We start from the raw sequence: 12,582 nt of genomic DNA, 5'->3' as shown, positions 1-12,582 counted from the left end.
ACTACAATGGAAAAAACACTTGAACAAGTGAAATTCACATTTTAGTGATCTAGGTTTATAAATAGTGTGGTCAATACCATGCCAAATTTACTTTCTCTAATACCAGTGAGTTTACCATCTGAGCTGGGTGAATTCAGGGACATACTACACACATGATCCAAGTTTGCCTTTCAATTAGGGGTCTATTGCTCTACCACATGTTTGAACACATATTTAATTTCCAATTTACTGGTAATTTATCAGAATATATTAAGTGACCTTATATGTCCAAGTTAAAAAAATTATATCTGGGAGCTCTTTGAAAACCTTTATTTTGTTTTAACACTGCTGAATAAAAAATAATCAAGACCATATTTAAATTTAATTCTTTATTGGTACAAAAGTATCACACGTAAATGAAGGGTGTTGATTTCAAAATGATAATTAAAAAAAGCGCCACCACTCACTCATTCAACGATGCTGCAAATAACTGAAGAAAATATTGCCAACGACGTTGATAATAAATACAACATAAGGCAGCATAACTACAATACATATATACAATCAAGCAGACTCACAAGGAAAGCCAAATTGCTCACAGGAAGCAACTGTCTCATCCATAACAAAGCACTTGTAAACTGTTGATACTAGCAGCAAAACAACACTACATAGCCATGTCACTTGGAGCTCTAATATCATCAATCTTAAGTATCATTCGGACCAGTTGAGAGGCAAGCAAGATCTGTTGTTTCTTAGCAGTCAGAGTTTCAATCACAAGCTGCTGCTTCATGTCTGTAACACAAGTAGTTAGTAAATTAGTTATAAGATATCCCGAAGTTAAATCCAATATAACAAAAAGGAAATTGAGATTAACGCATATTTAAATAGAAATGTAAATAAAGTGTTACATCCATAGTTGAATTAGCTTGAATAAAGCTTTAATGGCACTAAGGACTTATTTTAAAGAATCAATGTTTTTATTAGTAGTGGAGTAAAAGATTGGCTCTACCCAACCTTACAAAGCCAATAAAGATGTGACAGCATTAATGCGCAATAGAAAATATTTGAGAAATAGAAATTAGCAGTACTCTCAATTATAAAATGGTGCTTACCATTTGTTCCTTTGTTGAGACAGTCAATGCCCAAGAACGAATTATTTTCCTTTACTTGTTTGGATTTCACATCAGCAAGTGTCTGGAATGGTGACAGTCCACTGTTTTCTGCCAATGCTAAAGGTATGCTTTCTAAAGCTTCAGCAAATGACCTTACTGCATATTGTTCTAAAGTTGAGATCTGAAATTAGGATAAGCAAAACCAACCATGAGAAAACTAACCAAGAGAAGACAAGTTCTCGAGCTAATGAACTAATGTAGAAAAAAATTGCTTACCTTATCAGCAGCTTCCTGGACAGCAAGAGAAGCAGCAATTTCTGGTGCACCACCACCATACACAATTCTGTTATCTCTAACAATATTACGAATTACACAGAGAGCATCATGAATACTTCGCTTAGCTTCTTCAACAATCTGAAATAGAAAAAAGTTGTAGTAAATCATATATTCCTTAACAGTTCAATGCTATTTTCACACCAAATGCCTAATGAGCTAACCATAAAAATATAATACCAAGAAAGCCACAAACCATTTTGTTTCCACCACGAATAAAAATGGTGACTGCTCTAGAATTGTGACATTCCTCAATGACAAGCATACGATCTCTTGTAGTACCAAATGACAATTCTTTTACCAATCCAGCTTTGCCAAGTTTTTCTGCTGTAAGCTCCTCAAACCTGGGTACTATTCTTCCACCTGTTGCAATAGCTATGAGCTGTTCAAAATGTAAATGTTACACTTTATACATAAGAAAGAAAAACTTAAAACTATTCTATAAATATGATACATATAGGCAGAAAACTATTGTCAGGGTAATCTTCAGAGACCATGAATACAAGTTTCATGAGCTGAGGTTATTACCTAGCAAGTTTATATTTGCATGGTGTCTGATCTTAATGGCTATTTAACCACCAGAAATTCCCCATGCATAAACAAAAGGAAAAAAAAATTAGTAGGGATTTCAAAAGTGAATAGGCATTAAGCACACTTACCTCAATCTCTGGGCCACCAACCCATCTGACAGCTGGGAGTTCTCTTTGCAGTAACAGATGATTAGCTTCATCATCAAAACCCCACTGACAAATAACTAAATTAGCTCCTGTGTCTTTAACCTGGCAACAATAAACACAATCTAGTTATTCTAGTCAAGCACATGTTGACCTAAACCTGATTAGTAAATAAAGGGAGAAAAAAACCAACCTGTTGCACCATGGAATCAAACTTTTCTTTCTCATACTCTCTGAGCTTGTGGTAATCTTCAACACTTGTAACATCAAGCTTGTGCTTGGTTTTTGGTTTGGGTGGTTCAAATGGACAGGTGAGAATAGCAATACGAGCATCCTTCACCTCCTAGGATATTTTATTAAACATTTTGTTAACCAAACAGTTGTAACAGCTGTTCTTATTGCTAAGTAAAATTAAGAAAATGAAAATTACTTTAGGCATCTGTGGATGGCTCATATCTTTGTCAACTATCACTCCCTTAACAAGCATGGTATCTTCAAGTTTTCCTCCAACTTTTCCTTCCACTTTGATCAACTCAAAGTCAACATCTTTTCTTTCAAAATCGGCAACAGATAATATAGCATTAACTGCTATTTCAGCCATTTGTCTGTGGCATCTATTTACACTGTAAACAAAAAAAAAAAAGGAATTATAAAGGACAAAAGCAACTACCTCAGTCACAATTGGATCTACATTGTTAATAAAGTTTACTTACATTTTGGAACCTAATGTTGTCATAGCTAGCTGAATAAGTGGTTCTGTATCAGAAAGGTCAACTTTGAAAGTTTCACTAATTTTGTCTAATTTATCTGTAGCTATCTTGGCAGCCATTTCATAACCATCAGAAATTCTAATTGGATGAATACCTTTGTCCAACAACTTTTCAGCTTGCTCAAGCAGGGCACCAGCCAAAACTGGAAAATCAAAAAAAAAAAAATCTAGTTTGATACTCAAATAGAGAGGAAGTTGTGTTGTTTCAAAACAAAAATAAATTAAGGTTTTAAAACAAGCTTTCCCTTTTAAAAACAAAAATGTTTGGGTTAAAAAATATTTGTAAGGATGATCTTCAGAGACCATGACAACAATGTCAAGAGCTGAGGTTGTCATCTTTAATTTTATGTTGCATGTTTTCTGATCTAATAGGCCACAAGACCATTAGAAATTCCTCATGCTTACAAATGGTGATTAAAAATTCTCTTTACCAACTACTCCAGTAGTTCCATCTCCAATTTCATCATCCTGAGACTTGGACAACTGGACCATTAGCTTAGCTATCTGATGATCAACATCCATTAGGTCAAGAATGGTAGCACCATCATTTGTCACTGTCACATCTCCATCAGGCCCAACCATCAATTTATCAAGACCTTTTGGTCCTAATGAGGTTCTTATCACATTGGCTACAGATTTGGCTGCCAGAATGTGAGACTGAAAAAGATACATTTTAAAGATCATGGATCAGACTGTTATGAGTTACCAGTTTCAAGGAATTGCGATAAGAAAACTACTCCCAGCACTTCAGACGGTGTGTAGTGTTTTAATGCAATCTGTTAGGTTAGTAGAATCTATGGGAATAGTCGACAAAATGTGCAAATGATATTAGCCTATTGACATGATTTTGAAACCAAATCTAGAATATTAATCAATTGCTGATTACTGTGGCATGATGTCTGAACTAAGTGGCAAATATTAAGCCATCAGAAATTCTTCATGCATAAAATTAAAATAATAAATTAAAATTATTAGGGCCTAGAGCCCTAAACCTTTTAATTAGGATTATATTCTAGACCTATTGATTAGATCTAGAATCTGCATTGGATAAAGAATTAAGATGCAAGGGTCACAAAAATAAGATCAGTTTCTTCCAGGCTTTTCTTCTGGGGGGGGGGGGGGGGGGGGGAAACCGACGACTCTGCCCCCCCCCCCCCCCCCCAAAAAACAATGGAATTTATATGGAAAATATATTGGAACTAGATCTAGATCTATATTTTAAAAGGGATGTAACAGAATTCTAGAAATCCAGATCTAGATTTAGCTGTCTAAGAATACGGTTAAATAGTAAAACTACAATACATAGGAATGTTCTAGAAATCGAAACTAACCTTGTGAGCATCTTTGCCTGTTAAACGCGATTGCCTTTCTTGATCGCGCAGAATAATGAACGGTCTTCCATATTCATCAAACGCTAATTGCGTTGGTAGTTGATTCATATTTCTCTAAGTTATAAATAAGCAGATGTATATGGATATGTAATGGCCTAACTTGGCCGAAGACGCCGGTTAGAAAATATTTTAGAGAGCGGAAGTTCACTATGGCTATATCGATACCATATATCTCTACGATACCATATTATTATTATTATTATTAAAATTCCTTTCTTTGCACCCATGCGTAGTCTATGCTTCACGACATAACACTCGTTTAAAAAAAATGTTATTTACTGTGAAATATAGTATACATTGTTTCTTCCAGACTTTTTTCTCCGTGGGGGGGGGGGGGGGGGGTCCACCTTAAATTTTCGGGGTGGATTAAAATTTCGGGGGGGAGGGGGGGGGGCGGACGTTGTTAAAACTAGGGGAAATAATCACTCTCTTAATATAAATATAAATATTTCTACAAATTTAATTGTAAATGTCAAAACATCAATAATTACTTCACTATGCGTTTTTACACAAATTCGCTGTCTACAATCAGAATTAAATATATTGTCATCATAAATGCTAAAATATTACAGCATATTGAAAGCTTTTGAAATCGGAGATGGTATAAAATCACGCTTTTCAATCTAAAAACAACTAAATCTAATAGGTGGAACTTTCTGAATAATAGCTTAGGGGTCATCCATAAATGACGTCACGCTTTTTGGACGATTCAAGGGATTTTTTTCCCTCGACGTGGTGGGCGAGGGGGGAGGGGCGGGTGGAATTTTGTGTTTTTAAGTAGAGCTGAAATAAATTTGTGATTACAGAGAATTACAATGATACAAATTTTAAGCAATCGGAAAAGTTATGTTATTACAACGAGACACATCAAAGCAAACATTCTTCCCTTTCAAACATCTATATCTATATACAGTCCTCAAACAGGTTTTTTTTTTTTAATTCAATTGTTTTAAACATTTAAATCAGTAATAATAATTTGTTTGATAGTTTTACACAGCATCAAGGGGTCATCCATAAATGACGTCACACTCGTAGGGGGGAGTGGGGGTCCGTAATTTTGTGACGAAGTGTGATGAGGGGGAGGGGGGGGGGGGGGTTCAGATGTTGCGACGTCACATTTTTGCATTATAAATAAGCAATGTTAGAAAACGAATTTTAGACGTTATTTCGCGTTTTAGATAACTGTTTTAATAAATTGTAATAGTTTAGACAAGATTTTGGAAAAATATCGATGTTTAAAAAAAATTCAACTGTAATTTTGAGGGGGGTTGTAGGTTGAGGTGTGACGTCATTTTAGGGGGGGGGGATCTGGTTTTTTGTGACGACGTGTGACGGAGGGGAGGGGGGGAGGTAAAAATCGTCAAAAAAAGCGTGACGTCATTTATGGATGACCCCCAAGGACATGAACATCAATTGCATATATAATAATCAAAGGGAGAAAATAAAATGGCATAAGAACTAGACTAAAATAAGGTGTGCAAACTCGGTTTCTCTTGACTGCTTAGTTTACTGTGCTCAGTCCTTAGCTGCGGAGTCAAAAGTTCTCATTGTAGTCACCCATGGACAGAAATAGAAACGACCGTGGGAGAAGTGTCTCTGTAATACTCATACTGATCTATCATTCCAAAAATTTCCATGACATAAAATTGACCCTTGGCGATGAGGGCACGCTACCTTGAAATATCCGCCTGTCCGGTTGAATGATCGTTTAATTACACATTTGCATTTTCAGGGGTTTTTTTTTGTTGTTTTTTTTTAAATATTTAGACGTTTTGTATTAGATCTATGTATAAGTAAACCATCTTAAATGAATGAAAGTGGGCTACAAGTAAGAAAGAAATATTACTATTGTAAATCTGTATCAGTCCTCACAAGCCGGTGATGAAAACTGTAATACTAAAGCGAACACACACAACTGACGTTGTAAATTACATGTCTGAGGCCAAAAAAAAAAAAAAAAAAGAAAGAGAAAAAAAAAAAGAGAAAAAAAAAGTCACGCTTTTTGGACGATTTTTACCTTCCTCCTCCCCTTCGTCACACATCGTCACAAAAAGCCAGAGCCCCCCCCCCCCGCTACGCCTCTGAGGTGTGACATTAATGTCACTCTACACAATTACGGCCTGTCCCGTCTTAGGTGGTGAGGTTGTGGGGGGGGGGGGGGATAACCAACTCAGAGTGAACATAGCGTCAGCAGTTTTTAGATGACTGTTGTAAACATACATACAATTATACATATATACTGATTCAGAAATAGATTTAAATAAGTAAGAGTGGTATTATGACTGTAATTTTTTTTACAGAGGGGTCCATGGGGGGAGGGGGTTGTAACTCCCCTACACCCCCCCCCCGCCTATGCCACTGGATAGTATATAGCCTAGAGTCTATAGCTTTGTGACGTTATTTTATGGGGGATGGGGTCTTGTGCGACAATAAGGGTGTGTGTTGTTGTTGTTTTTTACAGTAATCGGCTAAAATAGTGTGATCTTATTTAAGGACAACACACCAGAAGCGACATGACATAAAACCCATTCGACATTAGTCACAAGTGGGCTTCCTTTCCTGCCTAACTTGACTTAGTACGCTTTATCTCATCTTCTGTTACATTTTTCTTGATTCTTAAAATGTCATCAAAAAAGCCTCCCACCCCATTTACACTGTTTTGAAGTTGACTATTTGTCTAGACAAAAGAGATAACTTTAGACTCCATTGTTATAGGTCTGTTTATTGTGTGTGTGTTTTTATGTAAACACACTTGTGTACCGTTTCCGTAAGGTGGACGAAATTGAAAAAAAAAAGTTTTAGTCCGTATACGCAGATGTCTCTCAACGTTACCCCCTTTCCGTGCAGTAGCGTAGCTAGGGCGGGTGGGGCGGCCTCCCCGAGCGCCGACCATTAGGAGGGGGGGGGGGCGCCAAAAGGGGAAGAAAAAAATTGAAAAGCTCATTTTAAGCTGGGGTAGTGCGGCTGGTAAAAAGTACCACCAGCCTTTCCGACTGAGGGGGTGGGGGAGGGGGGAGGGAAGGCGCTTTTTCAACAGCGTAAATGCCTATGGGAAGAGATTGGGGGTACAAAATTATAGTGGAATGGATCGCTACACCTCTGTTTCCGTGTGAACACTAACTTGAGTAGTTTCTTTTAATGAGTCGAAATTACATATTAAGCTTTTTTCCCTGTGATTTCCGATTTACACTAATTCCGATTTCTCAAAACCCATTAGAATTTGTTTATATTCTGTATTAAAGGATTTCTCTACACACAAACCCAGACGTCACACCATCTGCCCCCCTCATCACACACACCGTCACAAAATTACGGACCCCCCTCCCTTATGAGCGTGACGTCATTTGTGACTTTTTTCTGTGACTTTTTTCCGATAAAATTTTTCCTTTGTGACTTTTTTTGCCGTTCACCAGTTCCTGTTGGGTCGAATCATACTGTTAAGTGCTATGTTGCCACTAGTACTAGGCTAACAAAATAGTATCAGGCTAGTATCGATACTGTCCGTTTTTCTCATACAGGAAGTATGCATCCGCGTTAATCTCGCTATAGACGAGATCTCTTTGCTTTGTTGCCACTAGTGACAAAACATAAATAAACAAAATGCATTGTTCGTGAAATAATAGAAATTAATGGAACGGGATTAAAAGATAATAGTATGTATTTTTAAAATTACAAGACAACATATATTATACTATGGTAAAACTCCATTTTAGCGTATTTTATTTGCCGCTTCACGTTAACCTCCGGTTGAGCGTATTTTTAATTTTATTATCAATATATTATTTTATAAACACAAACCCAAACACACAAAAACATTTAGAAAACATACTAGGCCTAGGATCAGATCTAGATCAATATTCTAGATCTACTTTTTAAAAATTAATGTGTGTTTTAATTAGAAAAGGTAAAAAAAAACGTAAATATTAAATAAGCATTATGACGTGTGATCGTCAGCGTTATTGTCAGCGGGAGAAAAATCCCTACATACTACATACATGGTCGAGGGCAGGGGCGGAACTACCATACCGCCAGACCCCGCAATGCGGGGGGGCCCAGGACGTTTAGGGGCCCAGTTCCGACCAAAAAACATTGAATTTTTTTTTCAAAAATTATGTTTTTCATGCATCTTGAAAGTGGTTTTGTAAAAAAAAAAAAACAACAACAGGTCTACTATAGCAGAGATTGCTGCGTAGAAAAATATTTTAAAATCTACAAGAGCTATAGTTTGAAAGGAAGGTAAACATTCACACTACTTCCATGACTTACTGCCCTTCTTTAAAATAGGGATGCCCACGAAGCTCATTTAAATAGTTTTGTACTATGTATATTAAAAACAATTGATTCTCTGAATTGTTACTTAAATAAGACGTACTATACAATAGTATAGATATAAAAATCAATGTTTTCAAAATTGATATTATAAAAGCCAAAAATGAAAAAAATAAACATAACGCGAGAAACCATTCACGAATCAAGCTAACGTCTTTATATATTTTTGACCAGCATGTTCATGATATCTTAGTAACACAAGATGAGTTTGGACTAAATTTTTTCTGGTTTGTTCTCTCAGAATGGTTTGTTAGGTCAATGAAGTAGACTAAATTACTCAGTTAGGATATATATATATAAATATATACATACATACATATATATATATATATATATATATATATATATATATATATATATATATATATATATATATATATATATATATATTAATATATATATATATATATATATATATATATATATAGGGGGCCCTAATTTTTTCTTTGCGGGGGAGCCTTTTTTTTCTAGTTCCGCCACTGGTCGAGGGTTCAGTGACTGTGCGTGAGTTCACATTGACACATTGACTTTAATTATCAGCGTACATCATAACTTGGGCGATTGCTATTTGGAATTGTGTTGACCTCAGTTTTGGGGTCATTATGAGTTCATAAAAAATTATTTAGGCCTATATTTTCATGCCTGGGAGATACTTGTAAAAATACAAACTTAACTCACTGCCTTGAAATTGTGAGTTTTGTACTTCGCCCATTGCTTGAAAATCTTAACTGACACACCGGCAAAGCACATTCAATACTCCAAATTTGGATTTTTTTCAAGTTTTGACAAAAGTAAATTAATTATCAAAAACTAAAACAAAAAGTCATAAAGAAATAAGCCTAATGTTTTCCTAACATTTTTGTGTATTTCAGTTGTGTTTATAATTAAATATGCTCAACTGGAGGTGAACATACATGTAGCTGGGAATAAAATAAGCTAAAAGGGAGTTTTATCATAATATAATATTATTTACAGATGCTGCATTTACTGTTAGGCTATTAGATCTAGGTCAACAATCTAACTCATGTGTAAAATGACTATTCAGTAGTCACTATACCCTGTGTTTAATGTAGGCCTAATTACCATTTATAATTTGTAACCTAATAAAATAATAATAAATAAAATACATAACATAGAATCTAGATCTAATAACAAATTTACTAATTAATTTGTATGCATGATTTTTACTTTTAATGTTTATTAAGCCGCTATGGCTGTAGTAAGAAGTAAGTATAGTATAGGCCTATTATTATATTTAATAATTTATGATTAATATTGCTTCCATTAAATGATTTATGCAGGCCTAATTAAAATTATATTAAAAAAAAACATTTATAAAAGTAAAGTTAAAAGTTTTTACTGTAGGCAACCTAGAGTTAATAATATATTTAAAATCTATTTAAGTATAGAGTATAAGTATTAGGTAGGTAATATGTAAGTATGTCTCTCTAGTGCTATTTAATTAGGCCCTTTTTATTTTTACTTTTAATACCAACCTTTTTTTATTTTAACAGAATAAAAACAAAAAATATTAGAACAAGCCTCAGTTTTTTTCTGGTGGAATATAGATTGTCATCATGTCTTTTTTTGGACTCACACACCTTGGATATCAAAATGTTGTCAAAGAAGCATCAGTAAAATCACAGCAGGATCCAATTAGATCTAAAACACAGTTAGGATATTTAGCTCTCCCTCCACTGAAAGATCACATGCCAATGCAAAAGTCCATTATTCCTATCAATGATGTTTCACAGTATGGAAAAGGCCCTGATAGATCATACAATGAATATGTTAGATTACGAGCCAAGCATGTAAGAAATCCACTTTGTAAGTACTGAAATAAAATTTTTGTAGTTGTGTTTAGGAAATTTATCGTATCAAAAAATGAAGTTACCCTTTGGAACCTGGTAGTCCTTGTGGCAGATGAAGTAGAGTTCACCTATTTCTATGATCTCAGCATAATGGATAGTGGGGTCAGCACTTTTCCTAACATGACCCCATAAGAGCTGGGTGGACTAAGGGACATCCTTTATTCTCTACCCTGGGATCTTATTGTAGTCATCACTTTGCCCAGCAGCCTTTGCTCTCCCTAACATGAGTTAGGGACCCATCAGAGCAAGGTGGACTCTGGAACGTTATACTGACTTGGACTCTGATTCAAACTCGAGACTTTTGGGTTTACAGCCTAGCGCTCTACCATGTTTTCATTTAGTAAATAATAATAGTAAATGATCTACTGTTAGTCACCTAACACTTTTTTTTTTAAAAAAGTGTCCTAAAATGATTTTTACATTACAGCACCACATGATATTTATCTGCGTCCAGCAACCACGGCCCATGATATAGGATGGTGGACAAAAGATGAACCTTTAAGGCAAAACCACCCCTGGACCTATGTACCTAGACGGGTGACAATACATAGTGAGATGAGCAGGTAAAATATTTAAAGCCGTGTTGGAGGTATTTTTATACTTATTAATATGGCTCCATTTTGGCCTGGAAGACAGTGGATGCATCTTCAGAAGTGAAATTCTATGGGTGTACCCTGGCATTAAATAAAGAGATCATAGGTTGCCCATTCATCATGACCCTCTCTTCACCTATGCAGGTGTAATTCTATCACCCTTAGGGGGTTCCACTCCTGTTTGATTTAAGAGCTTTCTCTCCTAGATGAGTTGCTGTCCCCAGCTAATGAACCTCATCTGCCCAGGGGTTCAAAGCTCGGGAATTTTGGGTTAGGAACCATTTGCTTTCTCACCCAACCAGGCAATCATCACCTTATATGTAATAAGACTGGATAAAGCATACCTATCTTTTTTAAACTTCTAAACTAATGAGTACCACAAACACAAATTTGTTCTCTCAGTACCTTAATAAGTGTGGAGGAAGGGGTGGACAGACCTAATAATGCCTTTAGAGCCCACGGTGGAAATTTTTTTTCTTTGTAGCAAAAATTCTTTGTAACCTCTTACAAGAATTTATAACTAAGTTTAAAATAAGATGATTAGGAGGGTTGGTTTGGTAGTTTAAAAACTGTTTCTAGAAAAACAAACTGCTTTTAAAAGATCAACCTATTATCCTTTTTCAGATTTGTGGATGAAATGAAATTGACCAATAGGCAGTTTACTTTGTTCTAGACTACATATCCTTCAAGACATCAAATAAAGCTTATAAGGAGACTAAGCTGGGTTTTTTTTTTTTACTTATCATGTCTCTTGCATTGCCAAAAATTCTAAAATCTTCACTATTGTAATTTTTACATAACTTACATTTTCAATGGATCTTTTTGTTTGTAGGTTTAATTTTTGAAAACAATTGAATATTCAGCATTAAATATTGGAAAGAGCTGCCTAATAATTAAACCTAGGAAAAAGCACATGGTGATATGCTTGCAGCAGTTATCTTTTCTTGGATAGAATCTAGTCTCCCACTATTAAGTTCTGCTATTATGGTTTCTTCATTTTCACTCACCCATCCAAAGTTGTGATTTACATTTGTACATAAACTTTTGGCTTTGTGTGCGTGATTCATTTGTATATTTTGAAAATATGTGTGCTTCTTAATAAGTCAATTTTTCTTCATGCATTTATTGTTTGATACTCAGTATACTGTGATATTATAATTAACAATGAATCCTGGCTAATAAATAATTACAGAATTTAAAGTCACTCAGAATTAGAAATATTTTTTTCTTCTTTTAGAACACTTGCTCATTTTATTAAGCTGTTTTTTTTTTGTTAAGACTTTCCTTTTACATAATTATGTTTGTAAAACATGTATTTTTGTCTAACACTAACAAAAAAATTGTATATGCTTACTTGTAGAAAAAAATCAAGTTAACATAAACAGTTTAGCTGGTAAATTAACAAGAGAAATGTCTATATACCACCTGTGTTAAACCTTATAGCCAATGCTCAGGGCAAACTATGCTTGTATATGTTGTGTGTTGACTAACATAATAAAACAGTTTTCACATAATCAGTTTAGAAAATGTT

The 12,582-nt window shown here is 34.9% G+C and overlaps 2 protein-coding genes across 2 annotated transcripts; one reads left to right on the top strand and one right to left on the bottom strand.

Annotated features, from left to right (window-relative positions):
- Positions 1-353: 353 nt before the first annotated feature.
- On the bottom strand, positions 354-4,416 carry LOC131945821 (T-complex protein 1 subunit epsilon). The gene is made up of 10 exons (XM_059306423.1): positions 4,199-4,416; positions 3,299-3,524; positions 2,812-3,010; positions 2,529-2,721; positions 2,292-2,441; positions 2,084-2,203; positions 1,621-1,806; positions 1,368-1,505; positions 1,092-1,272; positions 354-771 (listed from the first exon to the last, which is right to left on the bottom strand). The coding sequence occupies exons 1-10, from the start codon at positions 4,304-4,306 to the stop codon at positions 644-646; spliced, it is 1,629 nt and encodes a 542-aa protein (XP_059162406.1). The 5' UTR covers positions 4,307-4,416; the 3' UTR covers positions 354-643.
- Positions 4,417-10,107: 5,691 nt separating this feature from the next.
- LOC131945828 (testis-expressed protein 49-like) lies at positions 10,108-12,565 on the top strand. Its single transcript, XM_059306437.1, has 3 exons — positions 10,108-10,414; positions 10,886-11,021; positions 11,676-12,565. The coding sequence occupies exons 1-3, from the start codon at positions 10,165-10,167 to the stop codon at positions 11,722-11,724; spliced, it is 435 nt and encodes a 144-aa protein (XP_059162420.1). The 5' UTR covers positions 10,108-10,164; the 3' UTR covers positions 11,725-12,565.
- The last annotated feature ends 17 nt before the right edge of the window (positions 12,566-12,582 follow it).

The sequence above is a fragment of the Physella acuta genome, unplaced genomic scaffold (assembly GCF_028476545.2).
Source record: "Physella acuta isolate Inbredline_101_S28 unplaced genomic scaffold, ASM2847654v3 ptg000535l, whole genome shotgun sequence".
NCBI classification, from domain to species: Eukaryota; Metazoa; Mollusca; class Gastropoda; family Physidae; genus Physella; species Physella acuta.
Note: the sequence above shows the minus strand (reverse complement) of the source record. Positions and strands in the feature narration are given on the sequence as shown.